We start from the raw sequence: 17,185 nt of genomic DNA on the forward strand, positions 1-17,185 counted from the left end.
GTAGCATGTAATATGCATGGCAGTATCCTACTTACTTTGAGTCTCAATTGTTTTTAACATCTAAGATATTGTCATACAAAGAGACCAAAAAACTTACATATCACGAGAGTATTCACTTGATATGTATGTCTCTTCCTCATTACGTGGAAAGAGAGATAGACAAAAAGGGTGTGTACACCCGTTACATAAAAGTTACAGAAAGATACGTGTTTTAATAACAAAAATTTGGGATAAGTATTGTTGCATAGTGGTACCTCTAGTTTTATTGTAATGAAACAATCATACTAGAATCACCTTTCCCAAATTTTAGTCAAAAAACGATGTGGCAGGTAGAGATGGCAACGGGGCGAGTTTGCCAATACCATACCCGCCCCGCCGGGTAATCGACTCCCCATCGGAGGTCTTCGGGGCCCTTATTATTATTTTTTAAATAATTTTTTTATTAATAACATACTAAATTAATATAAATATATAATTTAATAGATAAAATATATTAAGATTCATCATATTATATTACAATAATACTAAATTATAAAGAGAACACTATTAAATTTTAAAGACATGCAAAAAAAAATTAAGATAATAAATTAAAATATAATTATATAATATAATATAATATTTTTATTAAACGGGTATACGGGGTGGGGCAGGGACGGGGATGGTATTACCATACCTGCTTAATCGGGGCGGGTCCCCACGGGGATTTTCGGGCGCGGGGAATTTTGCCATCCCTAGTGGCAGGTCACATGCATGGCAGTATCTTACTTATCAAAAATAAATGAACTCTAAAGTAAGCCTATATAAGACCAAATAAAATTACTTGTATAATCTCAATTAACCATTCCTTGTACTATTTCTCTAATAGAGGTGAGGCCTACATAATACAAGACATGGTCAGTTGAGATAGTACAAATAATTATATCCAAACATGACCATATCTTCAAAAAATTTAGATTTACTTTTATGAGTATTGCTATCGGGACCATCTCAATGAACTATGTTGTGTATATTATCTCACTTATGTAGTACCTACTAATCTATTAGAGAAATAGTAAACCACATGGCCAATTAAGGTCCCGTTTGAGATTGTTGTGGAGAGGACCCAAAAGCTGTTGTACGTGGTTGATAATTCTCAATCACCCACAACAGTTTTGGTGTTTAGTAAAAAAATGAAAAAGTGCTTTGCCCCACAATTCTCAACTCCTCACAGCAAAAATAGAAAGCAAGTTTGTAGGTGCTTTTGAAAGCTGCAGTTAATCACAGCAACAATGAAAAATTTATTTTACCCATAATACCCTCATTTTAGTAATTATAAATAGCCACAACAGTTTTGCATTACAATTTACCAAACACTTTCGTACTGCTTTTTGTACTCACAACACTTTTGAAAATATAGTTTACCAAACACTCAACTGCTTTACTTCACAGCTGCTTTACTTCACAACTGTTTTATCTCACAGCAATCTCAAACTAAGCCTAAATGGTTCCAATAGTGTTATTCTACTCATATATGTGGCTAGCATTACTCTTTATTGTTATAATTACCTCTAACATTTTTTAACAAGCAATATATTGTCATGCAAAGAGAAGAAAAAAAAACTTATATATCACATGTGTAAACATCTTATGTATTTATCTCTCTCATTACATGACCTATCACGTAAGAAGAGAGATAGACAGACATATATAAAAGGTGTATCTACCCATTATATGGAAGTTTTTCTTGTGAAGAGATACGTGTCTTAATAACTAAAATTTGGCATAAGTGTTGTTGCATGTTGGTACCTCTAGTATTATTGTAATTAAATTTTAGTCAGAAAACGATGTGACAGGTCACATTGCATAATCCTAATTACTTGCCAAAAATAAATGAAGTGTAAAGTAATTAAGCCTAGCTAGATAAGACCAAATAAAACACTACTAATTGACTTGTATCATCTCAACTAACTATGCTTTGTACCATTTCTCTTATAAAAGTAAGACCCACCTATGTGGGTCCACTTGTGTGGGTCGCACCTGTACTAGATATGGTACAAGACATGTTCAGACGATATGGTACGAATAACAATAACACACACATCTTCAAATTTTTTAGATTTACTCTTATGAGTAGCTATTGGGAATATCTCAACTGATCATGTTGTGTATCATCTCTCTAATAGAGGTGAGACTTACTTACGTGGGACCTACATTAGTGGGTTTCACCTTTATTAGAAAAACGGTAAACCACATGGTCAATTTGGTCAATTTCAATTACGATTGATGATGGTTCCAATAGTTTTATTCTACTCTTATATATGTAGCTAGCATTACACTTTATTGAAATATATTGCCTCTTACCTCTTTTAACTAGTAAGACATTGTCATGCAAAGAGAGAAAAAAAAACTTACATGCTACGAGTGTATACACCTTATATGTCAATCTTTCTCATCATGCTACATATCACTTGATGAGAAGGATAAACAAAAAAGGTATATACACCATTACATGGAAGTTTTTCTCGTAATTAATTAAACACATGTTTTAACAGCGAAAATTTGGAATAAGTACATGTTAATTGGTAATTCTAGTTTTATTGTAATGAAACAATAATACTAGAATCACCGAAAAACTTTTTCAAATTTTAGTCAAAAATAATGTGGCAGATCACACAACAACATCTTACTTGCCAAAAATAAATGGAGTCTAAAGTAAACCTAGATAAAACAATATAAAGCATTACCAAATAAAACTATTTATATCATCTCAACTAATCATGCCTTGTACCATCTCTCTAATAAAGGTGTAGACCTACCTATGTAGAATCCACTTGTGTGGGTCCCAACTGTTCTGGAGATGGTACAAGACATGATCAATTAAAATGGTACATATAACAGTACACAAACACGACCACATCTTATAAATTTTGAGATTTACTCTTTTGAGTTTTGAGTATTATTATTGAGACCATCTCAATTGATTATATTGTGTATCATCTCTCTAATAAAGTTGTGACTTACTTATGTGAGATTGACATAAGTGGGTCCAACTTTTATTAGTGAGATGATAAACCACATGGTCACTTGAGATCAAGCCAATAGTTTGATTCTACTCTTATATATGTAGCTAGCGTTACTCTATTGAAATATAATTACATCTTACCTCTTTCACCAAGTAAGATATTGTCATGCAAAGAGATGAAACAATTTACATATCACGGGTGTATACATCTCATATATCTATTTCCTTCATCACGTGACCTATCATGTGAGGAGAGAGATTGACGCAATAAGTATATACATACGTTACATGTAAGTTTTTCTCACAAAAAGGCACATGTTTCAATAACTAAAATTTGGGATAAGTATTGTTGCTTTTTGGTACCTCTAGTTTTGTTGTAATGAAATAATAATACTAAATCACCAAAACTCTTTTCCAAATTTTAGTCACAAAGCGATGTTGCAGGTCACATGGCAACATCGATCTTACTTGCCAAAATTAAATGAAGCCTAAATAAGACCAAATAAAACACTACTGAACAAAACTATTTTTATCATCTCAACTGACCATGCCTTATACCATATATTCAATAGAGGTGAGACCCATCTATGTGGATCCAACTTGTACTAGAGATGGTACAAGACATTGTCAATTAAAATGGTACAAATATCAGTATCAAACACATCTTAAAAATCTTGAGATTTACTCTTATGAATATTACTATTGGGAGCATCTCAATTGATTATATTGTGTGTCATTTCTCTAATAAGGGCGAGACTCATATAAGTGGGTCCTACTTTTATTAGTGAGATGATAAACCACATGGTCAGTTAAGATGGATCCAATAGTTTGATTCTACTCTTATATATGTAGTTAGCATTACTCTTTTGAAATATAATTACCTCTTGCCTCTTTTACCAAGTAAGATTTTGTCATGCAAAGAGATGTAAAAAATTTACATGTTGCCATCACGTAAGGAGAGAGATAGATGCAAGAGGTATATATAATATTATATGAAAGTTTTTATCACAAAAAGACACATGTTTTAATAACTAAAATTTGGGATAAGTATTGTTGCATTTTGGTACCTCTAGTTTTATTGTAATGCAACAATAATATTAGATCACTAAAACCCTTTTCCAAAATTTTAGTCACAAAACGATATGGCAGGTCGCATGGCAACATCTTACTTGCCAAAATTAAATGAAGTCTAAAGTAAGCCTAAACAAGACTAAATAAAACACTTCCAAACAAAATTATTTTTGTCATCTCGACTTACCATGACTTGTACCATCTCCTTAATAAAGGTGAGACTCACCTATATGAGGTCCGCATGTGTGGGTCTCACCTGTATTAGAGATGGTAAGACATGATTAGTTGAGATGATATAAATTAATAACAGTACCCAAACACGACCACATCTTCAAAATTTTGAGATTTATTCTTACGTATATTGCTATTGGAACCATCTCAACGGATCAAGTTGTATATTATCTCTTGAATAGAGACGAGATCCACATAGATGGATTCCGCATTTATTAAAGAAAGATGGAATTACCAAAATGGTCCACTTAATTGTACACTTTGAACAATAAGTGGCTCTTTATATATGTTTGCTAGCATTCCTCCTTTTTGAAATGTAATTACCTCATAGGCTCATACCTCTTTTGTTTAACTATTCAAAACTTAGTTCCTTTCCGATCCACACTCCCAAACCTCAACAATCAAAAACATCTAGATCTTCACTACTTTTAGAAAGACTCTACGTTGGTAGCTGGGTCTAGAATGGACCCAATATAAATTCCCGTATATTGTGCGACAAATACATCCAGAAATAATGGGAGACATGGTTTGTTTGTATTTTGCAAGCAAATCAAATTTCTTTGAAATTTAGACTATTAAATGACATTTAGGGAGGGTTTGTTGAACAACCTCTCGCGGTATACGAGAGAAGCATGTGCCTCGGCCTTGGGCGCTTGCGTCCAACTCAGTGGGTTGGTAAGAGAAGCACAAGCCAATCGTGTGTAGACACGTGGAGTGTAAGTCAACATAGATTCCATGGACCACGGCTTATGGTCCCATCGGGGAGTCCATGGGCATTTTTACAAACTTTTTATTTTTTCTTGTTTTTCCTATATTTACATTCGTTGTAGATGGAATTGTAACTGTTGTAGATTTTGTAGGTTAGAATTAATTAATGTAAATATTTGATGACATCTTCAATATTGATATGATTTTTCTTACCAACATGAACCAATTAATGTTAGAAAAGATAATAATTTATTATTTTTATCATTTATAGTATGATTTTTGTCATATCTAATTTGATATATCTTTAACATTTACCTCTAAGGCCCAATTCTAAATTCTAAATTCTACTACACATCCTTTCTCTTTTAGGCTCAATACTCCAACTCGCCTTAATTTTTTCGTCGTGCTCCCGCCACTAAGTTTGGACGTGGACAAGATACATGTTTCTCTTTTAACGTAATAAATTACATTAATGGACTTAATGTATGATGATTTTTCTGTAATGGAGCTTACATCATAATAAATGAAATGGTGTTTCTTGATTCAAGCAAAAAAATAATAATTGAACCTTAAAATATTTGGACGTGGATGTGTATACTTGATACACAAATTGTCTTTTTTAATTTATTCATAACAATAAGTATTGCTAACATTTATTTTCTTGTCAACCAATGATTAGTGACCTAACCTCTGTTCTATAAAATGCCTCTGAGCTCTGTTTTGATTCACTACTCTTTTTTCCAATGTCTTAACAGTCTCGAATCATTTGAAATGTTGATCTTCTCGTGCCAATACAAATTTCCCTAGACATAGTAAGCTCTTCAGCTTTTTCATCCGAGGCACCAGAACGAACTTGCCCCGAAAAAGCTTTTGACCAAATGATCGAACAGTCTCAATGTTTTGCCTTGAGAGGTTTCTTATTTGCCCTTTGCCTTCCAGCCTTTACATTACCACCCTATGCAGTTTGTGCTCAATCCCATCAAAATCTAATGGCTGTTTATCATGGAGAAAACCGGATTCAAATCGCTGAAATCTGCCACAAGGTAAAATATCGTCTCTCAAGTTCCCGACTGATTCTACCATGGAGTAGCAATCTAGTGGTAGCTCTGCCTCTGCACAAGTTTTTGCCTAATGAAATGTCCCCTGATGCAGGGGCGAATCTAGGATTTCAAAGTGGGGTGGGCTAAACTTAGCTTACGAACTATTTTTGTCTTAAAAAAAAAAAAGTTGCACCTAGTTAATTAGGGGGGACGTAATGGCAAATACTATATAACACTATCTAAGTTGCGCCCAACGTTTCTTCACTAAGTAAAAATTATTAATTATCAATTCATTATCGATACTATTAATTAGAAAATTCTCGTTCAATGGGGATGATCATACATTCAGCCAGAAATTTATCGTCTATCTTGTTTCGAAGTCGATTTTTTAATAAACCTCATAAATGAAAATGCTCATTCTTTCGGTGATGTAGCAACATAAAGAGTCAACACCAGACGAATCAATCTATCAATCAAGTCGTAGTCTTTTGCCAACCCTATTTCTACTAATTTAATAAACAGTTGAGAAAAAAATAAAAAACAAAGACCATGGAGATATAAACCCAAATTAAAACTAATATAATACCTTATTAGAGACTTAGAGCTAGAACTGTGTGTGGTGGGGGCTAGGAGATGAGAGAGATCTATGTGTTGCTCTCATTTGCATAGGTAAGAAGTTTTGGGGATCAGGGAAAAAGGAAACAATTTAATTAAAATAATTTTTTATTCTTTGGTGGGTTAATAACTTAATGTTCAGCACATGATTACTGTCATGGAATGATGAGTTAATTAACTTAATGTTCAGCAAAATCAATAAATAAAAGGGCCAATGGGATTTGGATGGAAATGGACTGGGCTAGGCTTCAAATGTATACAACTAAGCTTAAAAAAACCCAAAAAAGCACCTGGGCTGCAGCCCAGGCAGCCCATAACATAGATTCGCCCCTGCCCCTGATGAAAGAGGTAATACTATTTCTATCAATAGGTTTGGTCAACTACATGCCCAATCATTATAGCTTGATCTTAAATGCCAAGAGCAACCTGATCATAAAAGAGAATGATTGCAGCTCTGTGTATCTCATGCAGTAGGTCCAGTTTCTAGAAAATATAATGCACCACATATTTGACACAAGAAGATTGCTACTCCATAATTGATCACCATCCAAATCCAACAGTGAATAGATACATACTAAAACTTGACCACAATAGGAAAGATGAATATATCACAAGAAAATAGTCCTACCATTATCAGCTATGTAAACAACTCCATAATAGTTACCCATTATCCTTACAAGCTTAGATTTTGAAGATAGTCAAATTGAAATGGCAGTACCACAATTTTAGAATATTAAACATAATTCCAGGAGCAACATTTAGGTTCTGAAGGTATCCCGTTGCAAAATAATAAGATATTCTAGTCTGCCACTGTTGTTTGAAGGGGCAGAGAACTTTCAACTTCCTTGTTGTTAGCACTCCTCTCAGCAACAACCTTTGACATTCCAAACATCTGAAAATGAATGCAAAGTTATGCAATCAGTATCAAAAGCAAACTAGTTATATACAATGAAAATATTTGTGGACAGCCAGTATTAGCATCAAAGTTGAAGTGGAATAAACCTTCTGGATGGTATTCTTGAAGCAAGATTTGTGTTCATCCATAGATGCATGGATAAATTCATCAATATGATCTTTCACATCCTCCAAGAAAGTGGCTTGTTCATGCTTCTTCTTTCGACATGAAGTTACAGATGGGGTTGCAGCAGCAGGAGATGGCTGTTCTTCATGTTGACTTTTCTGTGATTCCATCCTCAGTAACACTTGATACAGAATTTATTTGATACAAAAGATCTTTGACGAGATGACACCAATGGCCTTACTATTTAAAAAAAGAAAACGGATCATTTTAAACTACATAACAGGCCTAGCCACAACAACCCACTTCAACAAATTCAGTTACTTCATTAAGATGCAGGGCAGAATGATGATGCAGAACCAATCAGAAAAGCACTCACTTCTCAATTCTCAAAAATACACCACAAATGAAATATTTATGATTATATGTACAGGAAAATTAAAAATAGAAAATAACTACAAACGAAGTTCAGTATAAAGAACACTCATTCAGAAGCTTTTCATTTGTCACCTGTCAGAACCACCAAAACAGGATCTGATACAGTGATGTTTCAATAAAGAAAATTGGAAAGAATATATTGATATTTCACGTAAACAATGGATGAAATCTGACAACAACAAAAAAAAAAAAACTTCAGCACCAAGTAAGAAAATATGACCACAGGACGTGAAAAGTTTTAACAGGGAGGAGTTCTCGCAAATTTTCATGTAAACAAACACTGTACTTCATTAAAAAAAAAAAAAAAAAAAGAAGAAGAAGAAATTTTCAACTTCTTCAGAAGTGTTGGGTTTCTGATACATAAAAATAAAACCTTCTTTACATAGCGGGCAATCACAGTATAAAATTTCATTAACATCAAGCACGATCGATTTTCCCTCATCAACCACAAAATTAAGAGAACTTAAAAACCAACAGATATAATAAGAGAAATGTTCTATTGTCAAAGATCAGGTTAATATTTGTTCAAATATATGATTCAGATTAATAGTCGGACAACATATAATATCAAACTGACTGACAACAAAAGAAAAGCTGTTATAACGATTGCACGAAAGTTTACATGTATAATGCAATGTGAACATATATGGATCTACCAACCGCACAACAGGTGTTCGAAGTAATGCCACAGTGAAGGTATTACCAAAACACATAACCACCACCAATCTAGCATACACCAATTGTTAAACAATCAGAAATACTTATGATTCAAAACGAGGCAAACATAAAGTATAGATTACTAACAATTGTTGCTAAATCAACGACAAAGTCTGTTTGCTATACGACCAAATAAAAAACATTCAATTCAACATAAGCTGATGAAAGTTCAATAAAAACTGCAAATTTGAACCACATACCAGCGATTCACGAGGTAAACAAGCTTAACGTAACTTGCAAGAAAACTGATTAGATTTCAAGCAAAAGAAACTGGGGTCTTCTATTTATATGTCGTTGGTACTTGGTCCAGGAGGAACCGCCTTGAGTTATGAAAGGCTTGACGTGGTGTTCAAAAATCGGCTGGTAAAGTCTACAAGGAAATGGATGGAGCTTGTGGACTTCGGCCCATAATGGTTCACTTTGGGCTTCTATGCAAAAATTTGAATGGCACAAACCCAGGGTTAATGCTTACTTTGGGTCGAAAGCCCGGGGTTGATACTAGGTAATGGAGTAAACGTTCAATGGTCGGGTGGGCATTTTTCGGGTCAAACCGACCAACCCGCCCGATCCCCCGTGCATGGGAGTGGAAAACAACACCTTCCTTTATTTTATAAAAGGAGCTCCCTTCTCCCGTCTATTTTCATTCTTGTCTTGTGTGTCTTGTGTTTGTATAGTGTATGATGAGGTCAAGCCTTGTAACAATGAGTTGTAGTTAGGGTTTTTTTTGAGAGTTTTGTTTTCATTTTGTCAAGCCTAAATCAAACTTGCCTGAGAAGCCGCCAAACAGATTTAGGCCTAATCCAAACTGTTTGCTTATTGAGTAGGCGGCATGGACTAGTTGAATCCAGAATCGAGGCCATCTGCTCGCCTTGTGGGCTGGGTATTAACCCGACCCGAATGGCCTGATGTCCACCCCTAAATCAATACTATAAGTTTACTAGTAATACAAATCCTCACAAATAATGTTTGAGTTTCTATTTTTTTCCAAAGTGGAAATTTATTAAAACAAAATAGGTTGCAACTGAAAACCTCATTTGTTGAAGATTTGGGATGTCCAAATTAATTATAGGGCCCGTTTGGATTCTTGAATTTGAATTTGAAGTTCAAATTCTTAGATTTCAAATCATATTGTTTGGATAAAAAAATGAAATATGAAGATTTCAATTTAAGAATTTAAATTTAAATATATTATTATGGTAACATGTGATTCGTTTGCAAAGATAGCCTATAAATGAGGCCCATGACCTATAAATTTAATACACACATTTTAAATTGTTCTTTATATTAGAAATTACTACATATTGTTCAAAAAAGGATCAAAAATCGTTCAAACCACATATGAGCTTCATACATATGGTTCCAAAAAATAGCAAAAATCATGTTGAGACAACTTTTTGGCTGCAGAAGTTAAAGCCAGTAAAGGTGGCCGACGTCGAAAGGAGCTGGTCGACGCCGACAAGAGCAAATTGACGCATAGAGGTGGTGGTTGTGTGGAGGCTTCTTTGACGCTGGCAAGAGCAAATCGACACATAGAGGTGGTGGTTGTGTGGAGGCTTCTTCGACGCAGGACCTCGTCTTCGTTGATTTTGAGATTTTCTATCGGGCTAAGAAAATTTTGAGGATTTCAAATTCCACTTTCAGATGTGATTTCAAATACTTAGTTTTGACCCTTTGAAATTTATCTTGATTTGGGCCAAATTCAAATCATTACTTTAAATATAAGCCCAAACAAGTATATTTGGATTTGAGCTCCCCAAATCCAAATCCAAATCCACTCAATGAAAAACATGCATCCAAACACGCCTATATTTTTCAACATAATACCTCTCAAATGTTGGGTGTGATGATCAAACTTTGGGTATGAAGAGCAAAGCTCTTGTTATGGGGGACCTATAAGTTGTTGGCTGGGTGGGCTATTGGGCTGCAGAAATGGTCTGAGGTAGGCTACTAGGCTCTGTGGATTGAGGGTGAGATAATGCTTTGACACATGTTTCTCTACTAGTATTACATTGTAATATTCTTGCAAGCATTCAGTTTTGATTTTGGTACTGAATGGTCTTTAGCCAAAACTACACCCCCGTATTTTACCCAAACTAACACTGGAATTACTCAATTATTCACTTGTGTAGGATTTTTAGAGAGGAAGCTCTTCTCGACCACTTCAGGCAGCAGTGCTTGCTCATATATGGAAGTGAGTATCAACAAGTGACTTGTTCATATATGCTTTGTTGACCGACTAAATTTTGGCATAACAAACCTAATCACAAAAAAACAATGAAGATATTTTGTCTATTTCAACTTACCATTTTATGTATTATAGTTTTAGTATATATGAGACTTACATAATTAGATACCACACAAGTGATTTTACATATTAAAAATATAGTTCTGTTGACTTTAGGTACTAAATTGCAATATTATTTCATTTTAACTATCAAAACGTTTATGTCATTTCACTTTAGATACTAAATTTCAGTTTAAGTACCAACTTTAAAAAACATTGTTATATTGAACTGTGACTGTCTAATACTCATAACTTTTTTATTGATTTGTTGCTTTTTCAATACTTGCAAGGCTTAAACTTTAATGTTTAGTCTATGAGTTATAGGACTTCATCCCTCAAGTCTAAATTAAAAATATTAAACCCTTATAAAATTTGAATTTTTATGAATTTGAAAGTCACAACTATGACTGTCGAACAGTTACAACTATATAGCAAACCAATTTGTGACATAATCCAAAATATCTTATTTTAGGTTAGTACCTAAACTAAAAAAAAATTAATGTTTTGTTAATTTGTTGAAAAACTATTGATATTTAGTATTTATTCTTAATTTTCTATAAAATATAGATAATATTAGATAAAATAGTTGAGAACTTGAGATGGTATTGGTCTATTTTTATGGTTTAGCACCCCACATTTTGCAGAAGATTACCATTTGATCACCGACCAAATCCAACATGACTAGGTGTACATACTGTCAGACCAAAAAAAAAGGTATCATAATAGCAAAGGTGAATAAATACCAATAGCACATGATTGACAATCTAATGAGCCAATGATTGCTGCGTTTTTATTTGAACATAAAAAAAGCGGTCAGCATGAATATCTAAAGCAACACACTTATCTCATTTTACTATTTTTATATTATTTATATCCTCGACTAAACTTAATAATAAACGTACAGAAAACATGTTTTTGACAAAAACCTTTTCTAGGCACGTCTAGTTATGGCTTACTCGTATTTTTACATCAAATCATATGTTCGAGAGTTTCGGCATCAAAACTTTAGGTTTAGAGATGAGCATAAGTCTTGGATTTTGAATCTTGCATACAAGTCTTTAACTTTTTCGTTAGACTAAGGGTCAATTTGGTATTACTCACAGCTGTGAACTAAAAGTCAACTATAAACTAAAGCAGTTGAGTATTTAGTAAACTATGTTTTCAAAAGTGTTGTGAGTGCAAAAAACAGTATCAAAGTGTTTGGTAAATATTAATGTAAAAGTGTTATGGCTATATATAATTATTAAAATAGACTTGATGCTGAAAGTGTCTTTCACTTATTTATTTGGTAAAAATAAAATGTTTTTTTACTTGTTTTTGAATTTTTTGGCTATAAATTTGTATTAGTATTAATTTTCCTAAGAACAACATTATTTAATAAGTATGCATATTATTTTTTTATGTATATTATAATTTTAATCGTACAACCAAAATATCATAATTAATTATCACAATATAAAATATAACTAACAATGAATAAGAGATGTAAAATAGGGATAAGAAATGTGATTTTCAAAAATCAATGAAGGTATTATGGGTAAAATAAAATATTAATTGTTGATGTGATTCACCACAGTTTTCAAAGGAAGGTTTCAACAGGGTATTCACCACAGTTTTTGACTCATGTTGAAACCTGCTTTATGTTTTTGTTGTGGAGGTTTCTAAGCAGGGTATCATCCACAACAATTTTTGACTCATTCACCACAATCGCAAACGGAGCCTAAATAGTTATTGGCAAATTTTAGATTCAATTTTAAAAACTTGCCAATAACTAGGGGTGGGCATAATAACCGGCGCACCGAAACACCGAACCAAACCAACCGTAAAAAAATCGAAAAAACACCGAGTTGACCAAAAAGTCAACACCGCAAGAGAAAACCGAACCAAACCGTATATGGATGGTTCCGGTTTCATGCTCATTTTACCCGAATCAAACCGTGTAATTTTTTAAAAATATAATTATATATTTTTATGCACATTTTATACATTTTTGTACACATTTTATACATTTTTATACACATTTTATACATTTTTATTTTTGACCCTAAAATATATTTTATATAACCCTATGAGTTTAATATTATATATATAATAATGTTTTAGTATATAATTTTAGTTATATCTTATATAATAAAATTAATATTTTCTATTTCTATATACTCTATAGTCTATAGTCTATATAATAATGTTTTATGCATATAGAATTATATATAAACTTAGTATAGTTAGTTATATATAACTATATAGTTAGTAACTTAGTATATAGTTGTATACATACTACAATAGTTATATATAACTATATAGTAATATATAATTTTAGTAGTATACTAGTATATACTATAGTATTATATAGTTATATAGGGAAAATTAAAGCAAAAGGACTATAACTATACCCCTATTTTCAGTTGAGGATCCCGATTTCACTTTGATTCAATTAAGGACTATAATTTTTCAAATGACTCAATCAAGTACATTCCGTCATGTCTGTCACATTCACCGTTAAAAACTGGTCACGTGACCCGCATGTGACCAGTTTGCAGGGGCATTTTCGTCTCTTCGTGCACAATTAATTCAGACGCTGCCCATCCCAACCGCAATCTCGATTTCCCGCCATCCACATAGACTTTCCCACCAATATTAAACCTCAATCCCCATCTGAAACCCTAGGTCTATATATAAGCTATTTAACCCAAAAAAACAAACAAAGCATCTGAAGCATCTGAGTGGATTATTGAGAGCATACCTGGTAATTAGTATAATGTATTGCCAGTGTGGAAGACCCATCCAGATAAGGACATCTTGGACCGATTTGAATCCGAGAAGAAGGTTTGAGTGTTGTTCCATGGTATGATTATGATGCCTCAACTTGCGTTCTCTTATTTTTTATTGTCAAATATTCAATCTTTAGGGATTTCTGGCCTTTGTTTTGTTGGGGCATTTTTTCACTGTCCTCTGTAAAATTGCAGAGAGGTAGAGGTGGTTGCAATCTGTGGAGGTGGGTCGATCCACCTATGTGTGAAAGGTCGAGGCAGGTGATACCTGGGCTTTTAAGGAAGCAAGGGCTGATGGAAGAAGAAGTTGGTCGAGTGAAATCAAGGTTAAAGAAGATGTGGCTTTGCATCATTATTTCATGGGTTTTCTTTGTTCTTGTACTGATGCTCGGGAGGGAACAGGAAGAAAATGGGTTGGGTGTTGGTCCATAGGGCCCATAGGGTAGTCTTTAGTTATCATTTTAGTAGTGTCTTTAATGTATGATGACATTGTGCAAATTACTGTGATGTATTTTGCCTAATCGGGGTTGTTCTACCAGCCACATTTTGGGTTTGTTACGTGTAAATGAATGTAATATGGGCATCTGTTGTGTAATGGAATTAAGTTGAATATTTTCCAGATTTGGGATTGAATTCAGTTGAAATTAAATCAAGTGTTCATGTTCTTTTTGACAAATAAGCTTATTTTACAATAATTTCATGCCAAAATATAAGTTGAATCATTGTTGTCAAAATGGACGAATAACAAAGTAATCACTGTTGCAAAAGACATTAACATTAACATGTCTTACATCTTGCACATGAGAAAATTTGGACATCTTGCATAGGTAATCAAATAATATTTCCTACTTAGGTTCCCTAATAACAGTTCACCTTCTAATCCACCTGCTTAATAACAAAAACAATTCACCTTCCTAATACAAATATGTCCCACCATTCCACTATCAAAATACACAAAAACAGTGACCACCATTCCACCATTCCACCATTCTTAATACAAAAACCTGCTAATGTTAGTGATTTACCACAAAAACAGTGACCACCAATTCCTAATCCAAAATCAAAAGCAAAACAAGTCAATTACAAGAAAAATCACCACCATGTCCTGAAATTAATTGCAAAAACTAAACTAAACCCATAGCCTATGGCTGTTTCTTCTTGGCAGCTGACTTCTTTTTCATGTTGAGCTGTTCAGTGGCTAGACTGGTTTGGGATCTTGTGTTCCTCTTAGCAGGGGACTTAAACCTCCTTGTTGGCTGAGACATGGAAACTTGGTGAGATGATGTAGCAGGCTGGGACATGGAAACTTGGCTGGTATCATGGCTTTTAGAGGCAGTAGGTTGACTCAAAGATACTGGCCTGCTGCTTCCTTTCATCCTCCTTGGTGGGGTGTCTGGTCTCTGTTTCATCCTCTGCTTCTTAGGTTTAGGCTGCACAGCTTGCTCAGGGTTCTGGGCCTTCGTCACCTGGAGTTTGACCAAGTTAAAATTTTTGTACACACACGAAATCTATTTACAATAGCAGAATCCATGTGCAAGACCAGAAATTATAAACTCACCTGCGTTGGAATCTTTTGCTTGCCACATGTCCTTGAGTTATGGCCTTCCTTGCCACACTTCTTGCATTTGATGGTAACATCATACTTTCTCAATTTATGTGGATTTGATGGTGCTTTAGGCTCACTTGCATCTCGAGCCCTTACTCTCCTTGGCCTACCTGGCTGTGTTTTAAATGCAGGAGGCTTCAATGGAGGCTTTCCACTTCTCAACCACATGTCTGGGCCAGGTAAAGGATTAATCATAGGAGCATAAGTCGCCATGTAGGACTCTATCAGATATTTCTCATCCACATATTCCTCAACTTGTTTTCCATGCCTGAAAATACAAGCCATGGCATGATTGCAGGGTATACCACTCACCTCCCACTTTCTGCAAGAACATGATCGAGTATCAAGATCCACAGCATACCACATGCCATTCCCAGTATCCACTTGATATTTTTTTGCACCAGAATGGCTCACAATGCAAACATTGCACTCTTTCTTCCTCTCAGAGATTATCTCTCTTATCCTTGGACATACAGGATGATTCCACTTTTGACAAGCCTCCCTCCTTCTAGCCATCAACAACATCACATACAATCTTATCTTCTCGAGCATGTGTAGAATAGGCAAGTCCCTAGCAGTAAGTATAGCAGCATTAAAAGACTCACACAGGTTATTGAGGATAAGATCACACTTGGCATGAGTCCTGAAGTACGCTTGACACCAATTCTGTGGTGGTTTGTCATGAAACCAACCATGTGCTTCAGAATCTGCATCTCTCATTTTGTCCATTTCAGCCAAGAATCTTGGCTCTGTTGTTGACTTGGCTGCAGAAAACACCAAGTTGTATAGAAACAACCCTGGATGTTTTTGCCTAAAGTTGGCAGCCATGTGCTTCACACAATTCCTGTGCTCTGCATTTGGGAGTAGATCTTTGATGGCATCCACAAGACCCTTTTGTTTATCTGAGATAAGCACCTGCCCCCATGAGTTTTCTATCCCCAAATCATCAATCAACAGGGTTAGAAACCATGTCCAGGAGGATCTGTTTTCAATCTCAACAACTGCATAGGCTATTGGAAACATGCCATTGTTGGCATCAACACCAATAGCACTAAGCAGTTGTCCCTTGTAGTGGCCCTTTATAAAACACCCATCTAGACCTATTACAGGTCTACAACCATCCAAATATCCCCTCTTGCTAGCCCCAAAGCAAATATAGCATCTTCTAAACCTTGGAGAGTCACCTTCCCAATCTGCTTTGACCTTACATGTTGTGTTCTCATTTGTCTGCTGAAGGGTTTCCAAGTAATCCCATAACTTGGCATATTGGTCATCAATATGACCATGAATCTCCTTCATTGCTATTTGCCTTGCTCTATAGAATTGAGATGTACTCACTGTCACATTAAATTCCTGCTGGACTCTTTGCTTAAATGCCTTCATGTCCCAATTGGGATTCATTCTAAACTCAGCCCCATATCTATTTGCCATCCAAACTGCATTTGCATGCCCATTGTATAATGGTGGTGAGCACTTATGATCATCAATGTAGGTTCTCACAACAAAAGTATGCATCTTCCTATCATATGAGCCATAAAGATGCCAAGGACATCCCTTAGCACATTTGGCTCTAACCATCAACTTGTGATTCTTGGCAAATATGATATCCTTTTGATTGATAATGGAATACTCCTTAATGGCTGCTCTGAAAAGCTCAACAGATTCATAGACCTGCCCCAACTTGA

At 34.6% G+C, this 17,185-nt stretch overlaps 1 protein-coding gene across 4 annotated transcripts; it reads right to left on the minus strand.

Moving 5' to 3' along the window:
• Positions 1–7,247: 7,247 nt before the first annotated feature.
• Positions 7,248–9,201, minus strand: LOC147276962 (uncharacterized). 4 transcript variants are annotated; one of them, XM_086254757.1, is made up of 4 exons: positions 9,040–9,138; positions 8,783–8,848; positions 7,669–7,927; positions 7,248–7,558 (listed from the first exon to the last, which is right to left on the minus strand). In XM_086254757.1, exons 3-4 carry the CDS (start codon positions 7,855–7,857, stop codon positions 7,466–7,468), a joined length of 282 nt encoding a protein of 93 aa, XP_086110883.1. In that variant the 5' UTR covers positions 7,858–7,927; positions 8,783–8,848; positions 9,040–9,138; the 3' UTR covers positions 7,248–7,465. The 4 variants fall into 4 exon arrangements, with proteins under 4 accessions (XP_086110883.1, XP_086110882.1, XP_086110881.1 ...); XM_086254756.1 differs by having other exon boundaries at positions 8,745–8,848; positions 9,040–9,137; XM_086254755.1 differs by lacking the exon at positions 8,783–8,848 and having other exon boundaries at positions 9,040–9,201.
• Positions 9,202–17,185: the final 7,984 nt, after the last annotated feature.

This window comes from Dryas octopetala, chromosome 8, assembly GCF_963921425.1.
Source record: "Dryas octopetala chromosome 8, drDryOcto1.1, whole genome shotgun sequence".
In the NCBI taxonomy this organism is placed as follows: domain Eukaryota; kingdom Viridiplantae; phylum Streptophyta; class Magnoliopsida; order Rosales; family Rosaceae; genus Dryas; species Dryas octopetala.